The sequence below is a fragment of the Callorhinchus milii genome, unplaced genomic scaffold (genome assembly GCF_018977255.1).
Source record: "Callorhinchus milii isolate IMCB2004 unplaced genomic scaffold, IMCB_Cmil_1.0 Scaffold1, whole genome shotgun sequence".
NCBI classification, from domain to species: Eukaryota; Metazoa; Chordata; class Chondrichthyes; order Chimaeriformes; family Callorhinchidae; genus Callorhinchus; species Callorhinchus milii.
The window spans coordinates 116611008-116627436 of record NW_024704742.1 but is presented as its reverse complement, the minus strand read 5'-3'; the positions used below and the strand labels follow the sequence as shown (position 1 = coordinate 116627436).

At 42.3% G+C, this 16429-nt stretch overlaps 1 protein-coding gene across 5 annotated transcripts in view; it reads left to right on the top strand.

The window, feature by feature from the left end:
• Positions 1-16429, top strand: part of fam169ab (family with sequence similarity 169 member Ab) — a 56743-nt gene that overhangs the window by 36602 nt on the left and 3712 nt on the right. For 4 of the 5 annotated variants that reach the window (XM_007905340.2, XM_042334722.1, XM_042334730.1 and 1 more), the window contains 7 exons: positions 179-307; positions 2494-2627; positions 3851-3905; positions 4543-4693; positions 5862-6021; positions 9004-9423; positions 11600-12145. In XM_007905340.2, coding sequence (XP_007903531.2) covers positions 179-307; positions 2494-2627; positions 3851-3905; positions 4543-4693; positions 5862-6021; positions 9004-9423; positions 11600-12145 — 1595 coding nt within the window. Of the gene's footprint in view, positions 1-178; positions 308-2493; positions 2628-3850; positions 3906-4542; positions 4694-5861; positions 6022-9003; positions 9424-11599; positions 15055-16429 lie in introns of those variants that run through there. The other variant, XM_042334737.1, reaches the window with a different exon arrangement.

Genomic DNA, 16429 nt, shown 5'->3' with positions numbered 1-16429 from the left:
GAGTATAAACATTGGCACAGACTAGTTGGGCTGAATGGCCTGTTTCCTTGCTGTATCATGCTAGGTAATTCAGGTGCACAGTCATAGCCATAAAATGTCATAAAATTGTAAACTTAAAAAATCTATAAGTCTTGTCTTGTCCACCTTGTCTCTCAGCTCCTCTCTTCTCTTGCCTCAGTTTGTAGGAAGTACTTGGAGAATTATCCCGACGACCGGGACCTTCTCTGGGAAGTTGAGGGCATCGGACACATGTTCCAGAGAGCTCTTATTGCTGACAGACTGCAAGCACAGATTTCTGCCAAAGAAGGTAACATTAGAAACCTCTGATTGACCTTGACAACAATGCTGTAATCTCTTGTTCCACCAGAGATTAACTTTTTCCCCTCTTCCTTGAGTATAAATTGGCTCTCAAAATCCATTCTCCATGAGCTCAGCAAGTACAAGCAAAGCATGGACAGCTTCCACTGCCTCCCCATCCCTCAGAGGGTAGAGTTCAAAACCCTCGTCCTCACCTTCAAAGCCCTCCACGGCCTTGCCCCTCCCTACCTCTGACCTGCTAACCTATCAACCTGTCCGCTCCTTCCGCTCAGCTGGCTTCAGCCTGCTCTACGTTCCCCCATCCGGTCCTCCCCACCATGGACCGTCGAACTTTCAACCTCTCTGCCCCCACACTTTGGGACTCCATCCGACATTCCCTTTGCCTCGATCCCTCCCTTACCTCCTTCAAGCCGCAACTCAAAACCCTCCTTTTACCGATCCTTCAGCTACCCTCCCTGCCCTCTACCCTCCCTTATCCCCACCCCACCCGGTCCAAATCCCTGACTGTCCAGCGCCTTGGGCCATCCTCCCGACTTGAAAGGCACTACACAAATGTAATTTTGTGTTGTGTTGATACTGTTGTACTGCGGTACTTGTTTGTCCCTTGTGACAACTTTAATTGAGTAATGTGCATTATTTTTCCATATGAATAATAATAATAATAATAATCCTTGCATTTGATATAGCGCTTTTCACGTCAGGAGGACGTCCCAAAGCGCTTCACAGAACACATTGTAAAGTGAATTGACTGTATATTTGTGGGCGAACGCGGCAGCCAATTGCGCACAGCAATGTCCCACAAACAGTCGTAGATTGAAAATGACCAATTTAATTATTGTTTTTGTTTTTTTGGAGTGATTATTATTAGGCGTGTGGAGTAAGGAAACTTGCCCAAGGTTTTGCCCTGCCTGGAATTGAACTCAGGTCTCTCACTTGCAAAGCGAGTGCTCTAACCACTGAGCTACAGGACTCCACGTATATTAAATACCCTCGTGGAAGCTGGAACTTGTCTAGTCTATAAATCTTCTATCAGTACTTTCTCTCTGTATTGTTGGCACCCCACTGGCTCATTTGGTCAATTGGGGAACACTGTGGGGTTTGAATCCACAGCAACAACTTGCATTTATATAGCGCACTTTATCCAGGATAACCTCTCCTTGTGTTCTTGCCTAAATTTCGCCCACAAAATACAGTCACTACACTTTACAATATTTTCTGTGAAGCACTTTGATACATCTCAATGAAGTGAAAAGACGTGAAAAGCGCTATATCAAATGCAAGGATTATTATAAATTCATGAAGGACCTTTGCTTTTAATTGAGGGATTTGGCGTAATGATCATTTCCCTTCTCGTTTTCTTGTTTCCAGTAATGTATGTGTGTGATTCTTTATTACTTTTCCCATATTCTCTAACATTCTCTGTGTATGCTCAACGTTTCATGGTCACTCTAACTCCAGTTCTTAGCTCCTGAGATAAGCCCTAACACTTGTAACAGATTAACTATTGAGAGTCTCTGAAACCATGCAATATCCCAGCAGCCATACTAATAGTGACCTGGATAAGTTGGTTATTTCGCTATTTCTAAGGCTTGAGTTTAATACAGTAATTCTCATAGAATCAACTCATTTGTACTATTTCATTCTCCAAATTCTTCTTTCCAGGGCCTGAAGACAGTGGAGCAGCTTCCGTTCCTCAATCTTCCCCTCCACCCACAATCTTCAAGCTTTTAACACAAGCTTGGGAACACTCCATCACTACTGTTAAGCATGGTGATGGGTTTCCACATGTGTGAGATACCTGGCTGACCAGAAAATAACCATAACCACAATATTCTTTGCCTCTGACTGTTATTGCTTTGCTGATATCCTGAATTTGCTTACATTTCAGTCTCCATCTCATATCCAAAGATGGAAACACTTTGATTTTAAATTCTGACCAGCATTTGAATATACTTTCTTTTTGGGTGAGGAGGGGATTTGTTTGAGGATGAGCGGGGTAATCATTAATGGGAATAATTTGAGATTTTTCTCCTAAAGAGTTCAGGTTTATATTTTTTGATATTACACTGCAGAGATTTTTGTGTGTTTTTCTGGTTCTGAGTAAGTTGGCTGAATGCTGTCCTCTGTAGAGTATTATTAATCGGATGTTTCTTTTGCCTTTGCTGCATTCTGCAGACATGGACATTGCACAGGCTGATCAGCAACAAGCAGCAAGTGAGGAGACTCTATCCCTGCCCGTAGCTGAGAGTGAACTTCAAACCCAACTGACAGAAGAAATGGAGAATGAGCCAAAAACAATGGAACTATCTGTAGGTCCCTTTTCCAATTCATACAGAATAGCTGATGTAGACTCGCAGTGATCTAAAGTTGAGGAAATGGGGGGGCGTGTCTCCCAGTGTAGTCTCACAACTTGAGCGGTTCGGATAAAGTAGGCCCTTTGACCCATTTGATCTCATCCTTTCAAAATACCCCCATCACAGCATCAAGCTTTCCTTTTTTGGTCAGCTGCGTGTCTGACCACATGTGGAAACTCATTTTGAGTATCAATAGCAAACAACCGTTCCGTGCATCCCATCTATACTTGGAAATTCCAGAGATTTTTTTTGGAATGGAATGCACACTCTCTCCCTGGAGGGACACATCCTACTTAACGAATTCTGGAGAGTATTAGGTGCAGGTTGGCAAGAGCCAAGGCTTGGGGACACCAGAATGTGTGTTGGGGTACTGCTGGAGTCTAACCAGCTAAACCCACATAGCTTGCCATTGAGAGCAAGCTTTCCTACTGCTTGTTCAGCTTGGACCACCCTACCTGTTAGGGATTTGGCTTGCTGGGTTAACAGGAGCTGAGTGGGAAGAGTCCCTGCCCCCAGTGAATGGGGATAAGCCAGTCTGGCTGTGCTGGCATCAGCAGTGCTCTGAGGTACTGCAGACACTGCCAAGCTCAGGAATGGACATCAGAGGGCTGGCTTGATTTCGACATTCTGTCAAGCTAGTTGCCTTGGAGTCCGTTCAGCTCCAAGGAGATTCTGCTTACCTCACCCCCCACCCACCCCCAGGAGGAGAGTCACTTGTTGGTCATTTGACATCCGACAAGTGTGGGTTTGAGCCCTCACCAGGTAGATGGCAGGTAGAATCCTGTAAAATTCCTGGTGGGTAACACAGCTCAGGATTAAATTATCACCATCTTCCTGCCCACAGCTTGGTCACACATCCCTTCCCAAGCTGTACTCCTCCATTCCCTTCTCCCTCAAGAATGCATCAAGTTCCAATGATGAGGTCCACATTCTCACAATTCTACGTATGAAGAAGTTCCTCCTAAACTCCCTATTAGATACAGTAGATTGATATAAGATCAAATGCCTCATCCTTTGAATTCCTTTTGTGAAATATCTCTTCTTATTTCCACTGGAATTTTTCCAGACTTGTGTTTTATGGGATGCAATTATTCAAAGGCTTTTAGAAACACAATAATAAAAATACAAATTATTTTTTAAACTTGGAAAGTTTTTGATAGTTTTTAAATTTCTTTTAGACTGATGCCTACGTTTCCAGAGAGTTCCCGGTTGCCTCTTCAAGTGTGTTTGAAGGTACATTCTTGGGAACTGGCTCATGTGGAGGATTGTACATATATTGGGGAATGTGGACTCTGTTGGAGGCCCTGCTAGCTTTCTGTCAGGAGCACTGGAGAGGGATGGGCCTGAGCCTGGGGCAGCTGAAGGGGGAATATGTAAGGTGTTGGAGGTCTTATTTTTAAGCTGTTTTTATTGCTAAATTGGGTGATTAGAAAGGGGGCGGTTTTAGTCCTTCACAGTGTTCAGAGCAACTCAATTATAATGTGGTTGGATAGGTCCAGTATCTCGGGAATTGCCTTATAACACAGGGAGGAAAAGTGACCGACATCTAGGTTGTTGGGTCGCAGCAGATCTTACTTCCTGCCCACAGGACGCAAGTGCACAGGAAGAGACATTGGCAAGTCTTTCTGCACCATACTCATAGGAAATGCTGTCAGCAACGACCTGGCTTCACACCTTAGCTTGTGAAGGTCAGTCACTTTTCAGTGCCAAAGATGGGTGTTCTGATTTGGCACAGTATAGATGCAAGTGAACCCACCTCAACCGGGGCATGTTCTATCAGGGAAGCCCTGTATTCCCAATTTTGGGAATTCTTATCTGAAGGTTGAGGTTTCTGATGTTCTACTGAAATATTTCTGTTGACCTTCACCAGAGCTCACAAGGCCACCGGTTAGTAAGCGAGGAAGGAGTAGTCGATCCAAACGGCCCAAAGTAGAGAAACAACTGATCGAGCCTGAACAAAAGCCTCTGAATAACGAAGAGGAGCCCAGCACATTAGAGGTGCCTGAGGAGCCTTTGAACAGGTAATTGAGTGTGTGTTAAATGGACATCTATGCAGGCTCTGGTGTTGCTCCCTAAAGGCTGACATTTCTTGCAGTATAATTCAGGTCCAATATCCTTCATAAATGTCTTTAACTTCTGGGCTTCGACCTATTGACAGCAATTGGCTGCCGTGTTTCACCCACAGGTATGCGGTCAATTCACTTTGCAGCATATTCTGTGAAGCGCTTTGAGACGTCTAGAAGACATGAAAAGCGCTATATCAAATGCAAGGATTATTATTATTTTAACTTGTTCTCATGCTGGCTCCTGACGCGGCTGTTTCACATCTAAATGATGAGTCAATTAGCTACACTTAGCCTGTGAAGGTGTGGGGGAAAGGCCTTTCTAACTTTCATATTGAATGTCGACTCCTGCACAACCGATTCTCTGTAAATGTGTGGTGATTTATTAATCCTTAACCTGCCGACAGGTCTATGCAGACTTTTGTCTCTCTCTGAGTTGATGGCGTCGAAACAGCCATCACCACCACTTATAGTTAAGAAATTTTTTTTTTTAAAAACTTGTCTTTTGTCTGGTGATCGTAGCAGACTATTGCTGATACTGATAGTTTGACCAAGTGTTAGTACTAAAACTTCTATTTGGTATAGCGCCTTTTGTGTTGGGAGCACGTCTCAAAGCGCTTCACATGATATATATACTGTAACATGCAGTGACTGTGTGTTTTGTGGATGAATGCAGCAGCCAATTTTGCGCACAGCCATGTCCCACAATAGCCACTAGTGAATGGTCAATTTTTATTCTTCACACGTGAGTTCAGTTCGAGCTCTTCAAGGAAGCATCACAGGTGAGTCTGAACCTGTCCCTGCTTGATCTCCACATGCTCACCACTTTGCTGTAGTGCAAGCTTTTGCAATGGGAACCTGGCTTATTTCCTCCCTCCCTCGCGCAGGGTGCTGACAATGATTCTTGAGCCAAATTGCTGCCCAGGCTCAAATCAACATTATGATATTAAGACAACTCTCTCAACCCATTTCCTTTTTTTCTCTCTCTTTCTCCCACCACTCGCTGCCCTTTCTCTTCTCCCCCCTACCCACTCGCTTCTTTCTTCTTCCGCCGCCCACTTTCTTCTCTCTTCACACCCCTCCCCTCTTGAGGATAGTAAAATAAATCTTGCCATGTTCTTCCTAGCACTGAGCCCAACACAGAGGAAACTGAAAACACTGCACAAACAATGGAAGAGCAGGAAGAGTGCCCGGTTCTACAGGATTCTGCAGAAAATCAGCTTGAAATGACACCTGGTGATGTTTTGTTGTGCCACATTGAAGTGTTGGAGCAAGAGGCTGACGAGGTGAGGTGCAGCAGATTTCCTCTCCAGCATAGAGTAAAATTGTTCACGTAAAACCACAAGGTTTGGTCCATTTGATCTAATCTTTCCAGAATCCCCACACTACTGTCTTCACATTATGGCATCAAGCTGTTTCTTGAATGAGTCCAGCACCCTGACCTCAACCGATCTTTCTGGTAAACTGTTTCAGCTTTACTTACTCTGGGTGTAAAAAAATCCGTCCTGGTGTCTGTCCTGAAGTTGCCCTGTGCTACCCTGAACCTATGCTCTCTCATGTGCTGCCTTTGTGTATCTGAATGGCTGAATGGTTTGTCTGGCTTTATTTCTCAATCCTCATTTTAAATCTGGTATGTCTCTGTAAAGATCCCTCAGAGACATCTTTTCAAGGCTGGAGCTCTACAACAATAACAACAACAACTTGCACTTCTATAGCTCCCTCCACGTCCTGCGGATTCTCCGAGTACTTAACAATGATAGAGCCCTAGGCCGAGCCAGGGGGAGGAGGAAGGTGACTGTAGGCGCGGTTGAAAATGAAGGTCTTCAGGTGCGACCTAAGGAGAGAGCTAGGCGAAGGGTTAATGGAGGAAATTCCAAAATTTCGGGATGTAGTGGCTGAAGGCAAGGCCACTGATGGTGGAGCAGAGGATTCAGAGGATGCGGAGGAAACCAGACCTAGTAGAGTGGAGGCAGTGGGTACTGCTGTGGAGAGAGGAGGTTAGAGAGATAGAGGGGTGCCAAGGAATGGAGGAATTTAAACACTAACTTGTCCTAACTGGCCTATTACTTATACCTCTTTACCTCTGGGGATCATCCTTGATGCTCTCCTTTGCATTATCTCTAGGGCCTGGGTAGCCCCCTTTGCTAGTCTCAAGACCTTTCTCTTTGACCGTGCCTTCAGCTCCCCTCTCGACTCGATTCTCTAACTCCTCCTCGCTCCCTCCCTTCCCTCCCCTCACCCTGACCATTTCCCCCCTGCTCGGGTCCTGACCCAACTGTACAGCGCCTTGGGACGTCCTCCCGACGTGAAAGGCGCTCTCTAAAATGGAATCTTGTTGTTGTTATACGGTGGTGACCAGATCTGCATCCAATACTCTAGGTACAGCCTGATCAGAGCACTGGATAGTTTGAGTGTGACTTCTGAGGACCTGAATGTAATTGATCTGTCAATATAGCACAACCACCAACAGTTGCTCTCCTCCCCCCGATACCTTCCCATGCCAGCGCAGGAGATGCAATACCTGCCCTTTCACCTCCCACCCCGCTGTCCAGGGCCCCAAACACAGTTTTCAAGTGAGACAGCGACTTACGTGTACTACCACCAATATAGTTTACTGCATTCGCTGCTCACGGTTTGGTCTCCTCTGCATCGGGGAGACCAAACGCAGATTGGGTGACCGATTTGCACAACACCTTCATTCTGTCCGCAAGCACAACCCTGAGCTTCCGGTTTCTTGCCATTTCAACTCACCCTTGCACTCTGACGTCTCCAGCCATGGTCTCCTACTCTGTTCCAAGGTAAAGTAATAGGCGAGTTAGTGTTTTACCACAGCGCAAGCTCGAGGAACAGCACCTCATCTATCTGCTGGGGACCTTACAACCCTCTGGCCTCAATATTGATTTCAGCAATTTCAGACCATAACAACTCACCTTCCCCCTCCCCTTCTGCTGTGACCATTATCACATCATCTGGGTCTCAGACACACCTTTCTTCTCTCTGATCTTGCCTGGTTCGTTGCAATCCCCCCCCCCCCTCTTTATTTTGCATTATTAACACCTCTTTTCCCCTGTTTTGTTGCAATCTTTCCCCCTTTGTTTTGCATCATTAGCTCCTCTTTAACCCATCATCCCCAATCCTCTATCCCATTTTCTCTTCCTTGCCCTGCCTCTCCATTACCCCTTAAAAGCCTCACCCTCCCAACATGCCCCAGTTCTGACGAAGGGTCATGGATCCGAATCGTTGACTCACTTTCCTTTCTCCATAGATGCTGCCTGACCTGCTGAGTGTTCCCAGCGACTTTTATATTTGTTTCAGATTTCGCCCATAAGTATACGATCAATTCACTTTACAGTCTATTCTGTGAAGTGCTTTGAGACGTCGAGAAGACGTGAAAAAAGCGCTATATCAAATGCAAGGATTATTATTATTTCAGCTTCTGCAGTATTTTGTGTTTTGTTAGCACAGCGTTCTGTTTGCCTTGTTTATTGCTGCTTCACATATGGGCATCTTGCAAAGGATGTGATTGGCAGTGAGCTGAGAATAGACCATTTCCCCTGTACTTCCCTGTCCCAATTTGTAAAGGCGCCAAAAACAAGCAAAAACAAAGCGATTAATGAAAAGTTACTTACCTTTCATTGAGAATTAGCATGACCTCAAAGGGTTATTATACATGTCTTCGTTGAAGTGCGAGCCTCTACTTGATTGTCAAGACCCAACACCGAAACAAACTGATCGAGACATTTTTGTTGGTAAACAATCATTGGGACATGTTATTAAGAGACATGCAGGTGTGTTCAGCAACTGGTGTATACATATTTGCCCACAAAAACACAGTCATTCCACTTTACAATATTTATCCTGTGAAGCACATTGGGATGTCCTCCTGACGTGAAAGGTGGTACACCAAATGCAAGGATTATTATTGTATGCATATCCTAGGTGAAGATCTGATTCACTACTAACCTAACTGCAGTTTTAATTTTGATATTATAATTCTGACATTTAGATATTTACATCTCAACAGCTAAGAAAAGTTGAGTTCTAGTTCCACAATCAGTGACAAGTTGTTGTTGCTGCTGTTCTTGATGGAATTCCTTGTGAGCTCTGTGATTGTCTTCCCAGTAAGAGATCTCAATCCCATTCCCTGACAAGTCAGACCAGAGTATTCTGTAAAACCAAGGACTCCTTGATCACTACATTATACATTAGGAAAACCTATTTAAAAATGCATGGATTGACATAAACATTGTCATTTTCTTTTAATCTAGGATAAGGACTTTTTATTGGAGCCAGAACCTGAACCACAGCCAGAAACAGTGAACGGTGAGGTGACTGATGAAGCTACTCAGGAATCAACAAAAACCGAAGAGGAGATTCCTAAGGATACAGTGAAGCCTGAAGAGGAGATTGCTGAAGAGTCAGTGAGAGATGATGAGGAGGAGGAGGAGGAAGAGGATGAGGAGGAGGAGGAAGAGGAGGAGGTTGCTGAGGATGCAGAAAAACCTGAGCAGGAGATTGCCGAAGATGTGACTAAAGATGATGAAGATGATGAGATTACTGAGGAATCAATAAGACCTGAGGAGGAAGCTGCCAATGGAGGTCCTTCTGAGCAGCTAGATGATGAACCTGAAGATCCAGGAGCTACACAGGAACTTCAAGATCAAAATGAAGTCAATGAGATGGAAGAGGTATTGTTTCCATATTTTTTTTCATTCCTGTCCTCCCAATCCCATCTCCCTTCACATTGACATTCACAAAGTATTTCCAGTCTATGGAATGAATGAGTATAACTGTGAACAGCTTCACTCTGATGCTTCAGCTGCTCTGTAAGTTGTGTGGAAGAAGGCATTCTTGACGGGAGCAGTGTTAGTGAGAAAAAACGCATGTCCCTTCACGTATAGATGTGCTGTATTGGCCAATGTATGGAGCATGAAGTTTTGATCATGTATCTTACTTCACCAATAAAAATCCACGGTGTATCTTAGGTTATTTATTTAAATGAACAACAACAACAACTTGCACTTATATAATGATCTCTAGCATCTCAGAGCGCTTAAGGAAGTTGCAACATTAATTTGCATTTTAAGTTTTTATTATAGTATTTAATTGTAACTGAACTCAGTAGATTTTCTTAGCTCCTTACAATTTACAAGTTTGTAGTGTCTTTCATGTATAAGTAATGTCTCGAAGCGCTTTAAAGAACAAGATTAATTAGAAATTAAGTGAATGTTGTTACGTAGGTAAACCTGGTAATTAATCTGTGTTTGTCGGACATTGTATTTGGGACACTGCTGTGCATAAATTGCTAAGTTGACCTACAGAATACAATCACTACACTTGATGGTAAAATTCTGTGAATAGCATTAAGATGTTTTGGTGATGTGATATATCAAATGTTGGGATTATCATTTATTATTTATCATTAATTTGCACCCAGCATTCTACAAACAACAAATAGTCAAATTATTTGGATGAGAAGAGAATTTAATGCAGGATAACACTGGTGGCTGGGGAGAGGATTTAAAACAGGATAACATTAATGGGTGAGGAGGGGTTTAAACTAGGATTACATTAATGAGTGAGGAGGGGATTTAAACCTGGATGACATTTATTTACATTGTTAATTGTTATTTCCCTGCAGGTGGCACTTTAAATAATGAATCAAAACAAAAACAAATATTAAAATATGAAATTAGAATGGGTTGGGGAAAAACCTTGGCAAAACTAGATGATATTCTATGTTAATTGCTATTCATGTGATATAATAATCCTTGCATTTGATATAGCACCTTAACAACAGCAACGTGAACTTATATAGCACCCTCCATGCAGGGTAGCGACTTAGAGCGCTTAACTGTGGCAGAGCCTGACTCTGCCACTGTTATCATGTTGTTGAGACATCTCAATGTGCTTCACAAGTTACACTGTAAAGTGAATTGACTAGATATTTTGTGGTCGAAATCTCCCTAACTCATTCCTCCACAAGCTTCAAGCCAGGTTCCAGGAGATCATCTTCTCCCAGCTCCACTGATTCCCTCCTCATCAAATTCAAAATATTTGGCCTAGCTTTCAAATGCCTCCAGGTCCTCAACCCAACTATGTGAGCTACTATCCCAGGTATATCTGCTCGTCAAACTCTCTTGGTGGAAGGGCTTTCAGTCATTCCACTCTGCTCTCTGGAACTCCATCCTGGAATTCCACTGCCTTGACCTCTCCCTCCCTGCCTTCGATCCACCTGAAGAACCATCTCTTTAACTGCACTTTGGGCTTTTGGGCTGCGTCTTTCTCTCCTGCCCTCCCCCCAGTTCCCAGTCAGTTGAGTGAAGTTCTTTTGAGACGTTCTTCCAATGTAAAAGGCACTATATCAATGTAAATTGTTGTTGGTATAATGTCCACAGTTAAATAACACAACACGTAAACAACAGCCACCCTATATCTGTGCTTGTAACATGCTTAGCTTTATAAAAATCCTTGCATTTGATAAAACGCCTTATGTCCTCAAAACATATCAAAGCTCTTTGCAGGAATTATTGTAAAGTGTAGTGACTTTGTATGTTTATGTGCAACACTTTTGTACAAAAAGGTCCCTTTATGAGTTGGTTTCTTTAAACCTTCTGAGGTTTCCCATTGACAGAATGGGTCCTATGTTGGTTTTAAAATTCTTCTTAGTGAATGAACCTCAGTTATTAGTTGATGCAGTATTTATATCCATCTGTAGCTAGTTGGATACAACTCTACAAAGATTTTGTTTGGACAGATTGTCCACCATTAAGTATCAGTGTTAATCTAATCATATTTGGATCACTTTGATGAATACATATCTCTTAATTGGAGCCAGATATTAATCAGATTGTTTCTATGCAGGATGTTGAAGGTGCTCAAGATGTTACTGCACAGGACCAAGCGGCAGAGGCTGACCCAGTGACCGTGGTAGAAGATAACAGCAGCTCTTCCAATCATCATGCATCTGCCCCAAAGGAAGATCATTCAGCTGAAAGCACTAAGGAAATCCCTGAGCCAGCTAAGGAGGAGCCATCTGATAATGGCCACATTTCAGTTGATGAGGAAGTATCTCAGCATTGTTCTTTGGAGAATGAGGGCATTTCTGTTGATCATCCAAAAACTGATTCAGCAGCACATGAAAGTGAGCAAGGGGAGTCCAATGCCCCAATGGACCTTAGTCGAGGTCCCCTAATCTTGGTTGAACTCGATGACGTTTCACAGAAGCAGACCCCGTCAGATGAACCAAAGGAGTCTGATGACCTGAAGAGCCAGCCGTCGCCAGCTGTAGTTGAGAAGACCGCTGAGAGCAGTTCAGAGGAGACTGAGATGGAGGTGCCAGTGGTGGACAGGAGAAACTTGCGGAGAAAGGGGAAGGCAAACAAAGGACCTCCTAAGAAACGGAGCAAGGTAGCAGCTTAAGTCCAAGTTACGCCTAATGTGTGTAACTCATTATAACCTACTGTTACCGAAACTCTTAATAGAACAGAATTTCAAGAGTTTTCCAAAAAAATTGATCCTTAGCCAGTATTTGGGCCACCGGTTAAGTGAAGTGCTGTGGATCCAGTGCAGTATTCTGTGACAGCTTGATAATACAAGCCTCATTTTCCTGTACTCCATTAACAGACGCTAGCATTAATCAAACGCAAATCTTTAAAAATGAAGATCCATTTCCAATGCAGAATTTTGTTGTCTCTTGCATCCTCTTCCAGAGGCTGTGAAAAGTGGGGGAAAATCCTCATCTGTGAGGCAAATCTGTTTTGGGTGGGTTTTGTTTCCATCTCTGACTTTATTAATTCTCAAATGCTAATGTTACAGAGTTCAACCTGATCCTGCCACTGTTTAGTTTGGTAATGTATTACAGGAGAGTGATCTATAAAAGCAAATTTAGTAGCAACCAAGTTGTCTGTGTTTTTTAAAATGTTTTTAATTTTTTAAAAAAATACTTTCTATTAGCTGTAATGTTTTTATATTGTAACTAACTTGCTGAAGTCTTGGCTCTTAGTGGTGTTTCCCTCCCTCTACTTTCTCTCTCTTTCCTCTTCCCTATCCCCACACACACTACAAATTTTCAATTATACTCCAATGCTTTACTCTGTTGCATGCAATGGAGATCCTTTGTGTAGAAAAGCCTGTTTAATGCATCAAACTGAATAGGTTTAAACTGAGCCCTGTAAGTACTTGTATACATATGCTGTAAACTTAAGGTAGGAGCTCTCAGCACACAGATATTCTGGCGTTTCCAGTTGTGGAGGACTGTTTATTGTTAGGTGCTGACTGTTTAATCTTAGTGTAGATTTATTATTTGTCTGTGTTCTAACGTAGGAATAGAGTGGAGAGGGCAGGAAAGGGATTTGATTATTGTCATCATAAAAACTATCTCAAACAGATTTTTTGATCCAACAAATTCATATGATCTCGGATACTGTTTGCTACTGATGGACATCAATTCTGGGGAATTCCGTTTCTCCCTCAAACTTTGTTTTAAAAATTCTGAAAATGCAAAGCTTGCCAAAGCCTTTGAAATCGAATCAAGTAAGATCTGCCCCCACACCCCCCGACGACATCCACAGAATAATGAAAGTGAACTGCAACTTACTTTTTAAATCCAGTTCTAATGTAACCAATAGTATTGTTTTAACAAACTTCTTTCATGTGGAATTTGGTCAGCGGAGAGAGACACGGTCTAGGAATTTAAAGTAAAAAGCAGATTGGTTGAATATAAACATACTCTTGATCTCAGCTGATGATCATTTCCCTATGTTACTGTTCTATGCAGCTAATTGTAAGGATCGTTAATGAAAACGCACCTATTCATTTCCACTGCTGTGGTTTTATGGCTGGTGTGGTCCGTCACTAACTGTTTCGAATATCTGCTTTTTATTTAGTCAGAAAATACAAACCAAATCTGTTCCGTGTGCCTACTCCTCTCAGCAATAGATCTGTTGTAACTCATTTTAACATGGCATCTGGGGAGGGAATGTTGAAATATTTTAATACATTGTGCTATTTCAGTAGATAACCTTGGTGTATTTACTAATTTATATTGGTACACTAGAATGTTAGGTTTTTTGTATGATCTAGTTTTTACAGTGAATATGTGTTGTGATTAAAGTGTCTTGTTTTTTTTCTTGCTGGATGTAGTCAAATTGTGCTGATTTATTGACTAAAGATACTATCGAGACCTATAATATGGGCTTGAGTTATGTAAATTTATCAAATTGTCTTATCTGTCACTTCGTAATCAAAATTAACTTTTTGCTGCATTGAATCTCACAAATCAAACCATTTACATGTGCAGCATAATATACCTGTTGGATTTTTTCATTATTATGACAGATATTTAAAAAACGTCAATTTTATTTTCAAAACCAGTGTTGCATAATGCAAGGGATTAGAAGGGGAAGGAAATCCAACATTAAGTGTGAGGGTCGTACAATAATAATTAATAATTATAATCCTTGCATTTGATATAGAGGCTTTCATGTCAGGAGGTCGTCTTAAAGTGCTTCATAGGATTTATTGAAAGTACAGGGACTGTATTTTGTAGGCTTGGAACTTTGTCACGTTGTGCCAACACCCCAAAAATACACACACGGGGAATTACTGACAGCAAGTCAGTACTGACACCACACCATTTCTATTTAAATTATTACATTAAATTTAATTTCTTATTTAGGTTACAGTGCAGTTCATTTGACAGGGATTTTGTTGAATATTGGGTTAATTCCTAGATAATTGTCTAGCTTTGGAAAAATAAATGAAAAAAAGAAAAAATATTGCTTCTTAAAGCCTGTTTGCAAATGGGATTTCCTCAGCTTCATTGTTGCATTGCGATGAATGTAACTTTGTTTTTACTAACCAAAAGTATTCCAGCTAATGTTGGGATCTAACAGTACAATAAAACAACTTGTTGGGTAGAACACAAACCATTCAGTCTCCACACCAGTCACCCCAGTCTGTTAGGATAAGAAACTAGGATTGATGAAAAATCATGTTTCCACTTTAAAGTGTCCGTATGATGCAGGCAATTGCCTCATATTGATGTGGCAGTACTAGAACAGCATATTGAACTTTCAGATCGTTGTTTTCTGCTGATGACCGTAAAAGGGTTCAGGCCCATTATATTCTCTTCATGTTGAATTAGGACAACGCAGATAAGAATTTCTAGCTGTATTTTTAATTTCTACTTAAGATAGTTTTGAAAGGAATTCACAGCGCTGTAAATGATGTGAATCCTTTCCCTGCCTGTCATGGTGATGACTAAAATGGTCTCCTGTAAACCTATGTTTGTAATTAAAAAGTACTTTTCTTCAAAATTTGCCTTGGGAACCCTTAAAATGTTTTTTTGTGAGAATGTGCACTTTAAAAATATATCAAGTTTGTGCATGGAATTCCCTGAAGCAATTTAAAATACAGTAGTTTGGTGAGACAGGATGGTATAAATGCAACCTCTCTGCTCACATCAACTGGAGTTGCAAGTGATAGTGCTTCAATAACAGTACCGATAGGTCACGAGAAACAGTACAGTAAATCAGACCCTGTCGTTGAGTAAAGCATGGGTCTCAATTATTCAGACTAGAATAAAGCTGTAGAAAAAGAACACAAGAAGTCGCAAGGAGTTTGCAAGAAAATGGGAAAGAGGACGAGGCAACCTAAAGATCGCTTTTAATGTCAAGGATGCAAAATTTTATTGTGGAAAGCGTTTCATACCTGTAACCACACTTGGTTGCGGTGGTTACTGGTGGTGCTCACTGTGGCGGGGAGGCTTGAAAGGTCATTGGAGCTTATTGTAGTGCTGGCACGATAAGATGAAGTGCCCGTGGTCACTGCTATTGGAGGGCTGGGAAACAACAGCCTTCTGCTTTGTCCCCTCTCCCGAAAGGCTTAGGCCACAGGTCTGAGACATCTGGGAGGGTGGCTATTCTTCCTGCCTGCACCTCGACAACCAGTAACCAGTGGAAAACCTGGCTGAATTTGTTTTCCACCCTCCTTAGACCAGAGATACTAATGCAAATTTGTAACACAGCAACCTTCGCTTTGGTTGATAATCCACTCAGTCGGCCCAGATTTAGAATCAAACTTGAAACCTAATGGTCTCTATAACTTTCTGTTAAACTGGGTACCCATGGGTCATGGGGGAGTTAGAAATATAAAAATCTACAGCACAGAAGAAGGCCATTCAGCCTATTGTCTGGACACAGAGCAGTTATGCTCTAATTTTCCTAATAGGTGGTGTGCGTATATATAAATATTTTGTAACTCCTTCATTATGAAGTCTCCATCCTTTATGGAATAAATATACAATAATTTTCATATGTAGTATTTGTAAAATTAACTGCAGTTCAGTGTACAAAGATGCCACATTAAATTCCAGTAGAGTTAATTTTACAACAACAACAACAAGATTCCATTTATAAAGCGCCTTTCACGTCAGGAGGACGTCCCAAGGCGCTGCACAGTTGGGTCATGACCCGAGCAGGGGGGAAATGGTCAGGGTGAGGGGAGGGAAGGGAGGGAGCGAGGAGGGGGGAAATGGTCAGGGTGAGGGGAGGGAGCGAGGAGGGGGGAAATGGTCAGGGTGAGGGGTGGGATGGGAGGGAGCGAGGAGGGGGAAGAGAGTCGAGAGGGGAGCTGAAGGCACGGTCAAAGAGAAAGGTCTTGAGACCGGCCTTGAAGGAGGAAAGGGAGGAG